The following is a 16,596-nucleotide window of genomic DNA, read 5'->3' as shown; positions in this document are numbered from 1 at the left end:
ACTCTTCCCAGCCTTCCCTGCACACTGGCTAGCTCACAGATGAGTATATTCTGGAGAGCTTGTCCTAACTGGGCTTGCAGATGGTAGTTTGGATTGAAAAACTAGACCCCTGAGAACTGTCCCAGATGCCTCTCTTGGTTGTAATTATTTCATGGATGTTAATGACTGAGAGTATGTTAGGAGAGATCAGTTACCAGTGAAACAGCAACACCCTTCCATGCCCTGGCAATGTGCTGGTGCCATCTGTGCTTTCTGTAGCTTGGCAGCAGAAGCTGCATACAGTGACAAGTTTGAAGAGAGTTGGCCTGGGACTTTGAAATGCTCAATCTTAAAAAAGGTTGTGTGTTAATAATTTAAACTCAAAGCTTCCACACCCTAATACCTTTCTAGAAAGCATCTGTGGATCGAAGGTTTTCCAAAGAAAGAGGCAAAGCCCAAAAGCTTGCTGTGTGACCATTGCAACACCTGCACAGTTTCTGCCTATTTAGGCTAAATGCATTAACTCCTGTCATGTGCATTGTCACAAAGATTGTCCCAGTGGAAGCAGAGCCTGGCACCCCTCTCCATCCCTCTCCCAGGCCTCTTGGCTGTGGTAGCAGACCTGTTGCCTGCTTTGCAGACACAGGAATGGATGTAAGTGGTGCATGAAGAACTTGGTGTTTCTTGAGGCCAGTGAGTGTTCCTGACACCTTTGCTAAAGTGCTTTGGAGGGTTGTTGCTGTAGAATGAGGAGCAGGGGAGTTGTTCACTCACAAACTCCATCTGTACCACTTGCAGTGTCTCAGCACAGACTGTTCAATGAGCACCTGGTGTCTGCAAGCAGCAACCCTGCTCTGGCGATGAGGAGAAAGAAGCACACAGAGAAAGAGGTGCATGCTGATCTTGTGAGCATTGTCTCAGTCCGGCTGCGTGAGGGCTACAGCATCCGTGAGGTCAACATCACAAAAGGTGACTGGAGGGCATTGGGGGTTGGAGGCTCAGACTCTGTTCTCAGTTGTTTAGAGGAAAGTACAAGGTCTACCATCTGAGCAGAGTGGAGGAAGGAGCTATTTTCTCCAAAATCCAGGTTTGTTTTTGTGAATAATTACCTGATGCAGGGCTGTCCAGGAGTGTTGTGTAGTTCTGCGCTTGCCAGGCTCCTCCTTTGTGGCCTTAAGTGCTTAGCACATGACAGACAGGTTGTCTGTATTTTGGGAATGTGTCCACACAATTGCAGAAAAACTAGTGATAGAACTTGGGATTCTGCAGAATCTTCTGGGATTTTCTCTGTATTTCTCCTTTTGTTGTCCCTTTCTAGTCCTTTTCTGTATGCACTCCAAAATGCACGAAGTTGAGCCCTTCGGTACAACAGATTTAATGCCTCCAAACTGCTGTCTTCCAAATGAAGAAACTCTGTGGAAATGGATGGGTTTAGGTGAAGTTGCTAGATCAGACAGGACCTTGACCAATACTAGAAGAATCTAAAGCCATCCAATGGTCCTGTTCTCTCATGTGACTTGCTAGAGATTGTGGAATCTGGAGTATGAGAATTAGGTGCTGACGAGAGACCTCAATGGATTTGAGTAGATATGTCTCAGGAGTGTCAGTAAACCCTATTTAACTTTCCATGTCCAGCTGTCACTTGTAATTGTGCTTTAACTGAAGGAGAGATGTGGAAAATGCAAATGCAAGTTACAAATTGCAATCAAGAGAGGGAATTATTCTTGACTGTCACAATGACCAGCAGAAAGCCTGGAGGATAAGATTCTTAAAGCACAGTGTAAACGTGTACAACATGTGGTGGTCCAATGTCTTCACTATTCTTTTGGAGGTATCAATACACCTATTTTATATCAGAAAATCAAAAGTCTGAAATTGTCACATGACAATGTCACATCAATCCTTAAAACCATGTAAATATCTTATGACACTGCTGTCTGCAAAATTGTCCAGGAGTTTCATTGCTCTTTCTCTAGCTTCCTTTGTAAACATACTCAGACCAAATTAGGCCTGTGTGACTTCATTATCCTTAATTAAGTTTACCTTCCTACTCTGCCATTACACAAATGTATCAAGAAGAATGACTTTCTCCCATTTGGCAGGTTAAGCTACTGTTTCAGCCCCCTGTTGTTAGAACAGGGCTTTCTGTTCTGTTTATTTATCTCAATAGCATTTTTCCCCCTCAGTAGTTCAGTTTTCACAGTTCAGTCTCCTACTTCTTGAAACAGCTGGTGAGTGTTGTAAATATGGTTTTATCGATGCCTTGGTCAATAATGCTAATACTTTTCCTACATCTGAAGTAAAATACCATATCTGATAGACCAGGAACTGGATGAGCTTTCTCCAAAACTGCATTGTGTTATTAGCACAGAAATCACTGCATCTTTCACACACCTATGCTTCCTATGAGTCCTTTCTGAGGTGTTCTATTGGTCTTGTTTGTTTAGTAGTCTCTAAATGTTCTATTCCTCACATCACAGTACTCTTGAGTTCATCTCAGGTTGCACTGTTCCCATGTGGTGACTGTGAGTTGCAGTTCATTTGGCTTCATGATTCTTATGAACTAAATGGATCTAAACCAACTTTTTTGGGGATGGTTGCTAATAATCTTATCAGAGGGAGTAATTTCTAAAGCTGGTCTTCAGAAACATGCTTAATTGTTTACTTCAGGAGTTTTCTATTAGAAGTAAGAATCTGCTAAGGCTTCCTATTGAGACAGCTCTTTTAGGAATGCCTGTAGATTGATTTTATTAACCTGTAGGTGTGGCATGAGATACTTCCTTTAAGTTCAGGCAGATTATGTCCATTGTACTCTCCTTGTCCAGGAATGTCAGCGAAACAGTCTGACAAGTTTGTTCCTGTCCAAGCTGTGCTTAGTAATGTGTCTTTTATCCTTTGGTGCATCAGTTCACTTAAAGCTTTACCAGCACAGGAAAAAGGACATTTCTGTAATCTAGCAGCAGTGGTGAAGTGCCCTCGGTGACAGTGAAGTTGTATATAGAAGTGTTGGAAGAGATAGGTGTGAACCATTCATGAAGCAGTTGGACGAGTACTTCTTTGCACAGAGGTGTGGCTACAACCCTGTCTCAGAATATCATAAAGCAGCAAATCCCTGGACCCTACAGGAATGTATAAGAAATAGCACCACAGGTTCATCATGCTCCCTGCACTTTTCCTCTAGGTAATCTTCCTGCTGCCTTTTGACCCTTTAAATGCTAAATTGATTTGTCTTTAATTTTTGCAAGAGCAGAGAGTGGAAGAGCAGCTGCTCTGGGTCATTACCTTCTGTGGTGAATAGCTATGGCAGGTGCACAGGGAGAAGTAAGAAGAGGATAAACATACATGATATCTCATTTGTCTTTTTTCTTCCCTTTGAACACTGTCGAGTTCTTTGCAGCTCAGGGGCTTCCTGATTATGTGTATTTTGATTACATTTTTTAGAAGGAATTTAAAAATTAAATTCCTGAGCTATCAAAAATACAGTGTGTATTTCTGTGTCTGCCATCAGAGTAGAAGCAGATGTTAGTTATACTTTGGGAAGGCTCAGTGGTCCGGAGAGTTGCTGGCTGCGATCAGAAAAATTGTTGAACTAACATTTTAAATGTTAAATTTTACAGAGAGCTCTGAGACATTTAGACATTCAGCACTGCCTTTCCTAAGGAGGCTAATGTTTGGCTAATCGGGGCTCTTTGGGCCGTTCTGTAGAGAAGTGTATAACAAAGAGCAGTTAATTAACCTGGATTGCCAAAAGCTTTTGCCAAAAGCGGCAAACTGCAGGATGTTAAACAGCCAGCTGGCTGTGAAGCAAGAGGAGAGTACAGTTGTGGACTTTGACACCACCACTTTTCTGCTTCCTTTTGCCAAAGGCAAATGGCATAAACAGCTAACTTTGTGCTCAGACTTGCCTGGAGAGGTTTTTCTTGATATTTATAAGTTCTTTGGTTGTCCTCTCTATTTGAATTTAGGTATTTAGGCATTGAGAATGCTGCTATGGTTAGGTAGGAACGCGGAAGTACTTGTGAAAGGGGAATGATTGGAAAGTATGGAAGGGAGAGAAACTGAGCTTCAGAAGCTGCAGGCCATGGCCTATAAGGGAGCTCAGCTCCTCTTCTCTTTCTTTCTAGGAAGGTGTTGGAGGATTGCCCTCCAAAACAACAAAAAAAATTTTTAACTGACCATTTAATGTTGCTGTGTATTGAGGAGAGCCTGGAGGACATTTTCAAACCTCATCTTTCCCTGTGAATCAATCCAGCAGAAAAATGGCCAGACACAGACTGGCCAGTGGGAGTGGCTCTTTGGTGTCAGGAATTGGGAATTTTTGTTTGTTTGTTTTAAAAACAGAGCTGGAATTTATTAAATAAATCAAAGCAGCAAAAACTTTTATCACCTCTACACCAACAAGTAGAAATAGATTGCTTTTCAGTAAGAACAAAATAAAGATTCATCTAGGTGGAACTTCAATCTAAGCAAATATTTTCTCTGTATTTTTGGGTTTGCTTGTGTAGGATTGAAGCCAGTATGAGTGATGGGAATGCAAGTGGAAGTGGAAAATATTTTCATTAATGATGGAGGCAAAAAATGTAGACATTTAATTGTCATGTTTGCTGCTGCTGAAGTAGAAATGCTTTGTTATGAGAATGAAAACACTGCAGAAAACAGTGGATGAGCAGTAAGGCTGTAGGAGTGAGGTGACATGACAGTGTGAAATGGAAAGAGACATATTCATAAACTCTGTTTAGCCTCTCTGACAAGCTAGATGATCTTCATATGGAAACAAAAGAAGTTACTACCCTGGCAAAATGCATTTATAGTAATGCAAAGCATACGTTGTGGAAAATAGTAGTGATGCTAAATAAAATCTTAGTAATCCCTGATGTGAAATACAGTATATGCCTTTGGTCATCTTTGTTCAGGTAAGGTGAATTGCTGAGATGCAGGTAAGTCTAGGATTGTTAGGGGGGATGGATATTGTGTCATAGGCTGATGACCTTGATTTAATCTGTGCAGTAACAACTGAAACTGGGTAAAGATTCTTTTCCCTTAGTGTGCACTCTTTGCAAATGCTATGGAAATAGAGCTTCTCAGAATAACAGTAATTTCATCAAAAGAACAACCGAGCATGAACTTGATATGATTCTTCTGAACACTGACAGAGGAAGCATACTCTGAGGAAGCCTACCAGCAGGGACCATGGAGCAAAGTTAAAGCTGGCTTTAAAATGGAGTATAATCAAGCTGTGAGGGGGATGGCATGATGTGCCTATGACAGCAGCAAATGCAACTCTGTGGAAACATGGGGTACAGGCTGATGACCTGTTCGGATGGTTTCCAGCACATCCAATCACTTCTCTCACAAATGCTGCAAGTCCAGCAAACTGTAGAGCAGCCTGGACATCAGAATAGATGATTGAGCAGTTGAAACAGCAGCATGGCACTGTTACAGAAAGTCATGTGTTTCCCTGGGTTGTTTCAGTACAAATACACATGCACAGTCAGCAAGAGTGTGACAGCCCTTCTGGCTCAGTGAGGCTTGCTGTCAGGTGTTTGTGTTAATCTTGCTGGAGATGCAATGGCCTGCTTAAAGGAAAAGGTCAATGTGCAGTTTGAAGAATGGGTGAATCCTTAACTTCTTAACTTTTAGAAGGAGAAAAGAGTTAACATGGTCAGAAGCTTTTGATGCTTGAAGTTCCAGATTGCATGAAATATTGTCTGTGCAGAGTTTAATTCAAGAATTTGGTCTCGCCTCCAGCTTGTCTGATCTAGTGCCATCATGTGCAAATGTCCATGTTTCTGCAGTGGGCCAAATTAACTCTGCAGGGTGCAGATGAAAACAAACTTCACTGCTTAAAGGCCATGGTCATCTGTGCAAAGCAACAGTTTTCTTGGAAGCAAAGATGAGACCCTAAAGATTGGGCTTGTTGCAAGTGTTAGCACCTCCTACTAGTTTTAGTTGCCTTCTGTAGGTGGTACTGTAAAAAGAACTGTTCACCACATTCTACTATGTAAGCAAAGCCTCCCTCTGTTGGGGAGGAAAGAGAATGACTTCAGCTAGAGCAAACAGTTGTTGGATTACTTTGTCCCCCTCATAGCAATCTCACAGTATTTGGGAGTCCCTGGTCAGAGGTAAAGCTCAGATGTGTACCAGACAAGCACCTGGAGTTATTCCTCTGCTCCTATGCAGGTGGATCTCAACTAGAGGTGAAACTAGTGCTGCTTTGGAAGCATAACATGAGGATAGAGTACTTAGCTGTGACACCCTGGCCCCTGGACCCATCAAAGCGCAGCACATGGGTAGAGGTGACGATGGAGGGAAGCTATGACATCTTGCATGACATCAGTTGCACCATGAGGAAGCCTATCACCAGTCTGTACCGCACCACAGTTATTCGGCGCTTCTGGAACACCTTGCAGAGGTGAGCCACACCATCCTCAGCAGCTCCTCGTATCTGGTGTAAGCAAGAAATTCCTTCTTTGACATTCTGAGGCATGGGTTATGCAGGTGGCGGTCCCAAAGGAATGTCCTCTGAGGAAGAGGCATCACTGGATGACAAGTTTGCCATCTAGCCAAGGAAAAGACTTGGGCTGGCCTGTGACCTAGTCTGTGAGGTTGTTTCATGGTGAAAGTATTAGTGCCCAGAGTCCTGATCCTGTGGTGCAAACTTTAACTCTTGACTGCCATCCGGTGGAGGTGGTGGCAGTTACAGTACCGTCTTACAGCTGTGTTCCATGGTCATAGTAGGAGCAGCACCTCATGTCTCTAGGTCTAAAGGGCATGTGAGTTATAACTGTTCCCTGCATAGGGTGACCATTTCTCCCTGCTGTTCAGCAAATTCCTTTCCTAGTGCTTCGTTCTCAAATGATCTTTCTCCTCATATATTGGGGTGTTTTAATTGAACTCCATTAACATGGTCTTTTCAATGAAACATTGAATCCCATCATTGCCCTAGAGAGCTATGTGTAGGTGGCCACACTCCCAATATGTAGAGAGTGCTGTGTGTGCAAGCGCTAGGCAGCAGTGGGGAGAGCATGGGCTTTTGTACCTATCTGTCTCTTCTCTTTCAGCATCAACCAGACAGACCAAATGCTGGTTCATCTGCAGTCTTTTGACACAGTCCCAGAGCACTTCACCATTCCTGAGAGCACCAAAAATGGCGTGCCCCTATTCTACATCCCACCAGGCTCCACCACTCCGGTATGTTCCCTCTCTCACATTTAACTTGGGGGTAGATTTTCCCTTCTGCCTATTCTGTCTTGCAGTCAGGCAATCAAGATCTGTAAATCAGACTTTGTCTCTTGCTCTTTGTCCTGATCAGTAGCAGAGTCCAGGTGCTGTGCAGTGCCTGTGAACATCCCATTCCATACTCTTCCATTGGAGATATCACCCTGTGTTGCCGCAGCTACGCTTTTGAGACACACAGGAAGTCTCTTAGGTGTGCTGTGAAGCCTTCTGCTGTAGTGGCATGATGTGGAAGACATCAGTGAGGAGGCTAACACACTTACTTTTGTCATGCTTTTTTAGTGGATACTTGACATGTGTGGGTTTGCTGCTGGCAGTCTTGTGGCCTAGCAAGGTGGCTTAGCACCTTCGGGTGAAGATGCAGATGTGCTCAATAGTTGTTTAATAGGCCTGTTGCTCTGAGCACTCATGTGAAAGGTGCAAGAGACAGATGCCTTGCCATCTGCACGGCAGAAACTGAGCTAAATATGAGTTAATAGTTTCCACTGCAAAGTTCAAACTCATTGAAGCTCACTGAGCAGAAGTGCTGGCGTATTATCTATTACCTGTTAGCAGTGCCCTTGACAGTTGTAGAAGATGATAGCAGATATAAAAGCCAGGGGAACTTCATTTGAGGAGAACTATCTCTTTATTGCTTAAACCCTTTACTACTTTAGCTTTGCCTAACAGATTTTCACTGCATAGGGTTATGTATCTCACAGTGTATCTACAGCATCCCATCTTATGAGTGACACTTTATTTATGTGTCAGTAGGATTGCTGTGGTTGGTGGAATTGCATATATTGTGTTACCATATAAGCATGTTTAGAGTTGCCCGTTGCTCTCTTTTATGTGGTTGATTCACTTGATGCTAAGTAGTTAAATTCCTAATTAATTTGACATTTCATGGACCTAATTTATTTTTGCTTCCATACTACTGCTTGTTTTGGTGTGAGCACACTTAGTTATGCTGCTGAAGTGCAGTTACCAAAAGCCAGGGATGTAGCCAGCTTCCTACACCTCCACAGCTCAGCTGCTAGAGAAGTTCCTGCTCTCTCTGGGTGGAACCAGACAGTTTCTTGCTGAATATTCTGTCATTTTCTCAGGTGTTATCCCTGCAGCACAGTGGGTCTGACTCGAGCCATTCCCAGTTTGCCTCATACTGGAAGCCTATCCTTTCCATGGATGCCAACTTCTGGCAGAGGTGGCTGCACATGCATCGTATAGTCCTTCTTCTGGAGCATGACACGTATGTAACTTGCAGGGCTGAGCTCACATGCACGGTGCAGGCCAGCCTGGGAAAGCAGGACATTCAGTTCAGTCCAGTTGTAGAATTGCAGCTGTCTTTCAGGTGCCTATGGCCAAGGAAACGGCCTTGCAAGTGGGACCTGGTGGATGGTGAAGGCTCATCTTTGTATAAGAGTAGGGCTTTTCTTAGGAGCATAAATTTTCTCCAGTCCTTCTTGGGTTTGGATTTCCTGATTGCATGGAGCATGAGCCATCTAGTTAGAGCTGTCCCACACACTTTCATCTGCTGCTGGCAAACATCTCCTCCAGAAGCATTTCTTTGCTGGGGCTGGTCCTATTTGCAGAGTTATGTAAATAATAGCCATACATTGCATGGAGTGAGACAGAAATGATGCAAGGTGGAGGGCAGGATCCCTGTGTGCTCAGGGAGTGTGGCTTTCATCAACAGGCACAGGCAGGTGAGGTGCTGTGAAGGAAGAAGGCTGACATACCAGTCATGGGATGAGTTGGAATGGAGGTAGAAAAGTCTGTGAAAAAGAGAAACTGTTTTTTTATGTTGCTCTCTGCCACACTCTGCAGGCCTGTGCCCAAGCACCTGCACACACCAGGCAACAATGGCCGCTACAGCACCATCCAGTGCCGTATCTCCCACTCAGCTCTCACCTCCTTGCTGCGGGACTGGAGCAGCTTCGTGCTGGTGGAGGGCTACTCATACGTCAAACTGATAAACAGGTGAGTGGCTCTGAAGCAGTCCTGTGTGGTGAATTGGGCATATGGCCAGACCAAAGATCCAGTTAGACCAGTACCCTGTGATGGGCCAGCAGCAGATATCTAGTAGAAAGCAATAAGAGCAAGATGAGTGGATATGAAACCCTGCATTTTCTGGACTGCTGCCACTGTTTCAGGTGCAGCCCAGAGGGAGAGGTAAGCTGGCTGGGGGTGTTCTGCAGGCCAGAACTTGACGTGTGTTGCTGCCAAGTTGTGTGGGATGTTGAGCTTTGTGGAGAAGGTCTCACTTGGTCTGACATGACCGAGCAACAAGGTCCGTGTTTTTTCAGACCTGTCTTAATCCCTCCTCCCTAGCCCTGAGGATCCCACACCTTCCTCGTTTTATGTGGTGCGGATCATCTCCAAAGCTCCCTGCATGGTTCTTCGGCTGGGGTTCCCCATTGGCACACCTGCACAGGCCAGGAACAAGGTGAGAGCTGGCTGACTGCTTCCTAGTGTAGGAGCAGAGCAAGAGCTTTTTAAGTGGTGGGTAGATTACAGACGACACTGTGTGCAGACACCTTCTAATAACTAGCTGCTATGTTAAGGCTTAAATGGATGTGAATTTACAGTAGCAGAAAGGTCAGCTGAAGAATGCTTTCTGTGGTAAGTCAGTGAAGGATCTAACCCCAAGGACTCGAAAGTCGATAAAATAGCTGGCCACATGAATGTTTTCCCTGCTGCTTGATTCAACTGTGGGACTTGAAGTGACTCAAAGCTTATCTGGTCTATCCTTGTGACCAAAGCATAATCGATACCGCCTGTCAGGAACAGCAGATACTTGTATGATTCATCTGTAAAGACTTCTGAGATGGAATGCAGAGGAATGCTACACTTTCCCTAAGCTATCAGCTTCAGTTGGTGGTGAATTGTGTATATGTATTTTATCAACTGGGGACAGAAGAGTTAGAGGTAAAATTTACACAAGGCTCTGCATGAGCAGTACAGGGAGAGAAAAAATATAATACCTGAAAAAAGGATTTAAAAGATTTCAGATCTGCTGGACAGACTTCTAATAATCTCTTTGTATCAAAAATAAATGGGCTGTCCCAGTCAGATGCGGAAGGTGGGATTATTCTGTGGACTGTTTCTCCATCTCTAATGGCTGACACGAGTCTCAGTGTTCCTAGATGAAACAGTGAATGTGAAGAAAGTGCCCTGCTGTTAAGCTCTGTGAACCTTTTGTTGTATATTTAGTTTATCATTAAACCTTAGTCTTTTGTCTTCAAATCTTTGGTTTGTCTCCCTTAGCTTTAGTGTTAGATTAGTCTGAGGAGAAGCTAACAGACACTGGAAGGACCATCTCTCTCTGAAATAATTGACCCAGATAACACTAAATGCTCTAGCAGTCTGGTAGTGGATCTACCCTTTCATGTCATTAGGGATTCAGTACTTGGACACTGCTGGGCCAGCATGTGGGTCGGTAATGCTAAGTGGCTGGCTTCATGGACTTCCCTCTGGCAGGTCTGTGTTAGTACCTGTTTCATGAAGAGGTGTGAAACAGGCACCATGATCATTGCATTGGGAGCTGCATGTGGATCAAATATTGTGTCATGCACAGCCTTTTTTTTTTCCCCTCTTTTTGCCTACCATAGGGCTGATTAGCTGCCCAGCATGGAGAATGGCAGCAGAACATAGCCTGTCTTCTTCAGAGGAAAGGAGTTTTTGTCTTGAGCTATTCAAATTCCCAATGCTTGAGGGAAGGAGAGTACCTGGTACAGTGTGACTTTCAAAAGGCTTTTGGTGAGACTCCATATAGGGCACAGCTATACAACTGGAATAGGAACGGGGTGTCATAAAACAGAATCTGTCTTAGGGACCATGGCAAGGACATTGAAAAAGGTGCTCTGTTCTCATCAAAGCAGAAGCAGTTGGGCTAGTAAAAGATTGGGAAAATCACAAAGGGTAGGAAACTCATCTGCAAGTATGTAGTAAGTAATGAGCTGTGAAAATCTGCAGGTGGCACAAAGGCATTTGTTTTTTTCTGCCCTTTCAGCCTATGTGCTTTGTGGACACTCAAACAGCAAGATGGTGATTTGCAGCCAGTACTGATAATTGCAAATTATCAGTATAATGCACCTTGGATTTTGGGGCTGAAACACCATCAGCAATTCTGTGTTATCAGTATAAAACCACAAAGGGGACACATGTGGCATTGTAGTGCAGAAAAGATCTCTGCTTAATATTTGGGTTTAGGGACACTATTCCTTGAACAGAACATAATAGTGATGAGGAAAAAGTTGCTGAAACAATATTGAAGAGGGAGCTGAAGAGCTGCTGTTCTTCTGTTTGCCTACAATGGTAATGGAAATTAAATCGAATTGAAAAGAGATCCTGAAAAGAAACCTAACCATGGAAATGCCAAAGAAAACACTAGGACATTGTGAGGATTGGATGCTGGTGTAGGTAGAACCATATTCAGAGCTGCTAAAAGCTAGAAAGAGTAACCAGGAAGTAATTTTGAAAGAATCTTGGAAGATACTAACCTAAAAAATAACCTAAGCTCTTGAAAACTTTTGTCATAGCTGTTTGACACATGAATGTGATGGGGAAATATGTCGGCTATGAGAACAGTCTATCTACTAGTTTGCATTTACTATAGGCTATTGAGGAGGGGAGGAATGATGTTGGGTACTCAGATTGCTTTCATGGAGGAGCTGGCATGCAATTAATTTGGTTTTGGTCAGTGTTAGGTGAAATGATTTCTTCACCTTGGAATCATCTTTGGAGTTTTTTGACCTTTCTTTTGCTGTTAAAAATATTTCTTGCTAAAATGTGAACCTAACAGTCTTCTGTGATTTTTGGTCTTGGTCTTGCTAGTGCTTCAGAAGTAAAATGACTTTTAACTGCTGCTCATCTCCATATTCAAGGATTGTGTATTTCTTTTGTCAGGCTCTTATTCTGGAAGCTTATTTTGAGTAGTGTGCCTCCAGTTGGTCACATTTACCTTTTGCTTTTGCCATGACAGATAGTGGAAGAGTTACGGGACCGAATCTTGCAGCTGCGCTTTCCCCACAGGGTCCAGAGCAAGGAGGCAACTCCAAAAGCAAAGAGGAAAATGTTTGGCAGTAGTTCTCCCTCCAAGTCTCCACCTGTTGCTGGCGTCCAGTCAGCCCTCTCAGACAGACCCTGCCTCATTGTGCTGCACAAACCCTTGGAGAAGCTACTCATCAGGTAGCGATGGCCATCAGCGCAGCTTCTTTGCCCTGGAATGGGGAGAGAAGAGAGTCTGTGAATGGTGCTGCCAGCAGCAAGATGAGTGTTGAGAAGCTGGTGCTTGTTGGGATGGGTTTGAGTTGTGAGTGGCAGCTATAGGCAAGGAGGGCTGTGACTTGAAGCAGAGGGCCTTGCTCTACAGGCTGATTTGTTACTTATATGATGCAGAAATAAATGTAGCTACTGCTGTCAGAGCAGGTCTGGTGCTGGGCTAGCCATGTTCTGCTGTAGGCTGTGAATCCACATAGCTCTGGCTCTGAGCAGAGTGTTCTTTCCACCTCAGCAAGCCACACTTCTGCCCTCTTCTAGGTATGAGAAGCTACCTTCTGACTACCGAGCGCCATTCATTCTCAACCTGGAGCATCCCCCCGTGTCTGGCCCACTCACTATGGTGGCCAATCGTACTGCCTCTTCCACATTGGCCTCCCTGTCCCGCTACTTCTATCACCAGCGTTGGATCTGGAGTGTCCAGTCAGGGCTGGCACCAGCTGTGCCCATCACTGCTGTAGCCCAGCTCCTTTCCACACTCACAGAGTAAGTTGCACATCTGGATGGATGTGCTTTTTTCAGCTAGTCCTTGGAATGCAGAGAATGCAGAGTTGATTTGAACCCTTATTATAGGTAACAGCAATTGAGGACAAGGAGAGTTCTGGGAAATGTACAAAAGGGCAAGAGGTGTTACTGTGCCTGGAGAATGCTGATCAGCAGAGACATATCACATCTCCCTGCTGTCTGTGTGTAGCTCCCTGTCTTGGGAAGGAAGGTGTCGTGGGGTGAAGGGTGCAGTCATTCTTGTATTAAAGGCTTGCAGTGTGGGTAGAGAAGTCCACTGTGTCTGACTGCCGCTCTGTTACCAGAGTCCGCCTGTCAGAGGGTTTCCACTTTGCATCCAGCGGTGATGGAATTATCAACATGGTGCTGGAGCTGCCCATACAGGTGAGTCTGGGTACTGTTTGTGAACGTAGTTCTTCACTGCTGCTTCTGAAGTGGATTCACCTTCCTGTGGTGGGATTTCTCATCTGCTTCTAGCACATACCCTTGACATATGCTGGGAGGCCTGCCTCCATCCCAGAAGTAAAGCAGTTTGTGGGTTGGGCATTTTCCTCTCCATCTGCAGCTAGTGGAACTGGGCAATGGGGCTGTGTTGTGTAGTGGAGTCCTGGGTAGGTGAGGGCTGTTACTGCTGGCCATGTTCATGCAGTGTCTCTCTTGCAGATTGATGACTCAAGTGAGAGCAGCAGTGACAGGGAGAAGCACACTTGTGTTGTCCAGTACATCCTCTTCCCACCCCACTCCACCTCCACCAAGGACAGGTGAGGTGGTTGCCTTGATCCCAGGGAGGGCTGGCAGTGGAGTCACAGCTCCAGGCTTACCTTTTGTATGTGGTGTGGGAGGAAGGGAATGCCCCATCATTTAGTACAGACAACTAGATGCTGTGGATGGCTCACCAGTTAGATGGGGCTTGCTTGCAAACCCAGAGCTCCATGGCTGCTTTCACAGCTCTGAGAGGAGCTGTAATATGCTGCTAGCTCTGTGCCATCTCACAGGACTTGCCTTACCTCTTTCCTCCAGCTTTTCCACAGATGATGACAATGATACAGAGGTAGAAGCCATTGAGGTGGACACGGAACTGAACCTGGTTACTGAGTGCTGGGTAGAGCCGCAGAGTGGACACGTCCACAGCACTGCTGAGAACTGGAAGCACCTCCATGGCCTGCCCTACCAGAAAATACCTAAAGCAGTGAGTCACTGAAAGGGTAGGGGCTATTTTGTGAAGGGGGCAGAGTTTATTGCAAGTGCACCACAACACTGCGGGTGACTTACTGAGGGCCAGAAGTGATGTTCAAGAAAAGACTGGATGAGGCACTTAGTGCCATGGTCTAGTTGACTGGCTAGGGCTGGGTGATAGGTTGGACTCGATGATCTTGGAGGTCTCTTCCAACCTGGTTGATTCTATGATTCTATGTTGACAAAGAGCCTAAGATTTCTGAAGGAGAAGCTGGGGTACTGAACAGAAGGGATTTCTGGGTTGCAAGGCAGTGGGTGCAGCACTGCTCTAGGATAGGCAGAAAAGCACAAAATACAAGTTACCTTATCAGAGGCCATTCCATTGTTGGTGGGGAGTGAGCTGGACCAGTGTGGACTGCAGGCTATACTGCCAGTGCCCCTCCTGAACAAAGCAAAAAGAGAGAAAGGGGCTGGTGGAGAAGGAAGAAGCAATGAATGAGAATAGGGCAAGTCAGAAGATGGTACTATGGGTGTTTCCCCTCCTTGCTTTTAGACTGTTTTCTCCTGCACTTGAGGATAGTAATTCTACTGCAAACTAAGCCTTGACTGCTTATTGCAGCTCTATCCTCGGGACCTTGCATGCATTGCCACCATGCTGACCTTTGAGTACATCAGCCAGTTGTGCCAGAACAAGGAGTGGGTCTGCCCTCCTTCAGACAGTAAAGCTACTGAAGGTGAGTCCAGCATATATGTCCTAGCAGGTATGTCCTGAATGCCTTGGGACCCATTATAGGTTTCTGGAAGGTGGAACAAATGTTTTTATGACAAGTTGCTAGACTTCAATGGCTGTGGGTCAATTTGCAATTCTGCTAAACTGCCAGCAAAATGTGTTCATCCTGAGAAGGCAAAAAAAGCACTGAGGCTTTCTGCCCAGGCTGGAGAAGTGATTTGATGACCCTGCTTGAACAGGGGGTTTCTAGCCTCAACTGTTCTGTAATTCTGTGGGAGACCAGCTTCTGAAGGAGATGGGAGATAAGTTCACCTGTACAATAATGGGCAGGGTATGCCAGCGGGCAGTTGGTTGTAAATGATGTGAAGGAAGAGCTCCTCTGCCCTTAGTTGCAAGATGCAGTTTTCAGAGCAGTTTGTGGAATTCTTGCTCTCTGGTGATCCTGTTAATCTCTGGACCTGTGAATGCTCACAGAGATAGGGAAGGCAACCTTAGGAGTTCTCGTCTGTCCTCTTCCTTCGTGATAGGATTGTGTACCTTATGTGATGTGGTTAACATAGCTCACTGACAACTTCAGGAGCATGAAGGAAGGGGTGTTTCACCCTTATCAGTCAGTGTGTTCCAGAACCTCACTATTTTTGCTTTCTTGTTCATAGTTCACCCCATTCTAGATCTTTTGCTTACCTTGCAGTGAGGGTGGGTGTGTGAGAGAACCAGGTTCATCTCAGGCAGGACCTGAGGGATCCCTATTGGACAATATCACTGCTGCTGTGGGAGGGGTAGAGGACCAGGAAAACTCAGGACCTGGAGGGAAGAGACTCCATCCTATAGCAGAGGACAGGAAGTGCCTGCAGAGTCTGACAGGTGGGAGATCTCTCCCAACGGCACAGGGGTCCTTGTCACTAATTACACTGGTAATTCAGGCTGCCTCTGCTGCCCAGCATGGGCATTACTGCCCAGCATGGGCATTACCCCCCAGCAGTGTTACCTGCAACACTGATGTACAGATCTTGTTCCCTGGCAGCTCTGGGTCTGAGCCATGTAAGATCTCTTGATGGCTTCTTGCCTCTCATTGTATCAAGGCAACAATAACCCCAGAACACTCTCAGCATGGTACCTCTCTGTATGTAAATCGCAACCTGCTGCTCCCTTCACCAGGCTTTGCTCTTTCTCTACATTAATTCTTCATATCCCTCTCCACTCTTAAGCAGAGGCAGTTGAGGCAGTGTTGGTGTGCAACTTCATTTGTACTCTCTGTTCAGAATCAACACTATGAATGCAGAGGTGGCCCGAGGTGGGGCTATGTGATGCCTGCAGGCATGTTGTATTCCCAATTCTTGTTGCAGATCCAGACATGGGGGCTGGTTTTCGAGTGCATGAGATCCCATTCCAGTTCAACCTCATGAAGCTGTTGCCCAGGTGCCAGCAAGTTGAAATGTTCTTCCTAATGCTGACAAAAGGTAAGAGGCTCTTCATTACTTACCTTCTCTTGAAGTTCATCTATGACCATGGGCATCTTGCTCCATATGCTTATCAGTCTGGGTAGCAGGCACATGGGAACTGCTGTGCTTCTTTCAGTAGCTCAGTGTAGTTCTGTTCTTTCTGCCCCTGCACCCCTAGGGCTGTCCAGGTTTACTGCTGTCTTGGGATGATAGTTTTGGAAGAGTTGCTTTTGAGAATGTTAAACCTAGGCTCTTGCTCTGTGATGGTGG

At 45.2% G+C, this 16,596-nt stretch overlaps 1 protein-coding gene across 4 annotated transcripts in view; it reads left to right on the top strand.

Annotated features, from left to right (window-relative positions):
• SZT2 (SZT2 subunit of KICSTOR complex) overlaps window positions 1-16,596 on the top strand; it is a 56,235-nt gene that overhangs the window by 5,769 nt on the left and 33,870 nt on the right. For 3 of the 4 annotated variants that reach the window (XM_064147774.1, XM_064147773.1, XM_064147775.1), the window contains 13 exons: window positions 778-948; window positions 6,160-6,391; window positions 7,041-7,170; window positions 8,301-8,443; window positions 9,022-9,174; window positions 9,526-9,640; window positions 12,179-12,384; window positions 12,736-12,960; window positions 13,284-13,362; window positions 13,642-13,739; window positions 13,999-14,167; window positions 14,774-14,888; window positions 16,231-16,344. In XM_064147774.1, the coding sequence (XP_064003844.1) occupies window positions 778-948; window positions 6,160-6,391; window positions 7,041-7,170; window positions 8,301-8,443; window positions 9,022-9,174; window positions 9,526-9,640; window positions 12,179-12,384; window positions 12,736-12,960; window positions 13,284-13,362; window positions 13,642-13,739; window positions 13,999-14,167; window positions 14,774-14,888; window positions 16,231-16,344 (1,950 nt within the window). Of the gene's footprint in view, window positions 1-587; window positions 634-777; window positions 949-6,159; window positions 6,392-7,040; window positions 7,171-8,300; window positions 8,444-9,021; window positions 9,175-9,525; window positions 9,641-12,178; window positions 12,385-12,735; window positions 12,961-13,283; window positions 13,363-13,641; window positions 13,740-13,998; window positions 14,168-14,773; window positions 14,889-16,230; window positions 16,345-16,596 lie in introns of those variants that run through there. The other variant, XM_064147776.1, reaches the window with a different exon arrangement.

This window comes from Pogoniulus pusillus, chromosome 8 (assembly GCF_015220805.1).
Source record: "Pogoniulus pusillus isolate bPogPus1 chromosome 8, bPogPus1.pri, whole genome shotgun sequence".
Lineage (NCBI taxonomy): Eukaryota > Metazoa > Chordata > Aves > Piciformes > Lybiidae > Pogoniulus > Pogoniulus pusillus.
Note: the sequence above shows the minus strand (reverse complement) of the source record. Positions and strands in the feature narration are given on the sequence as shown.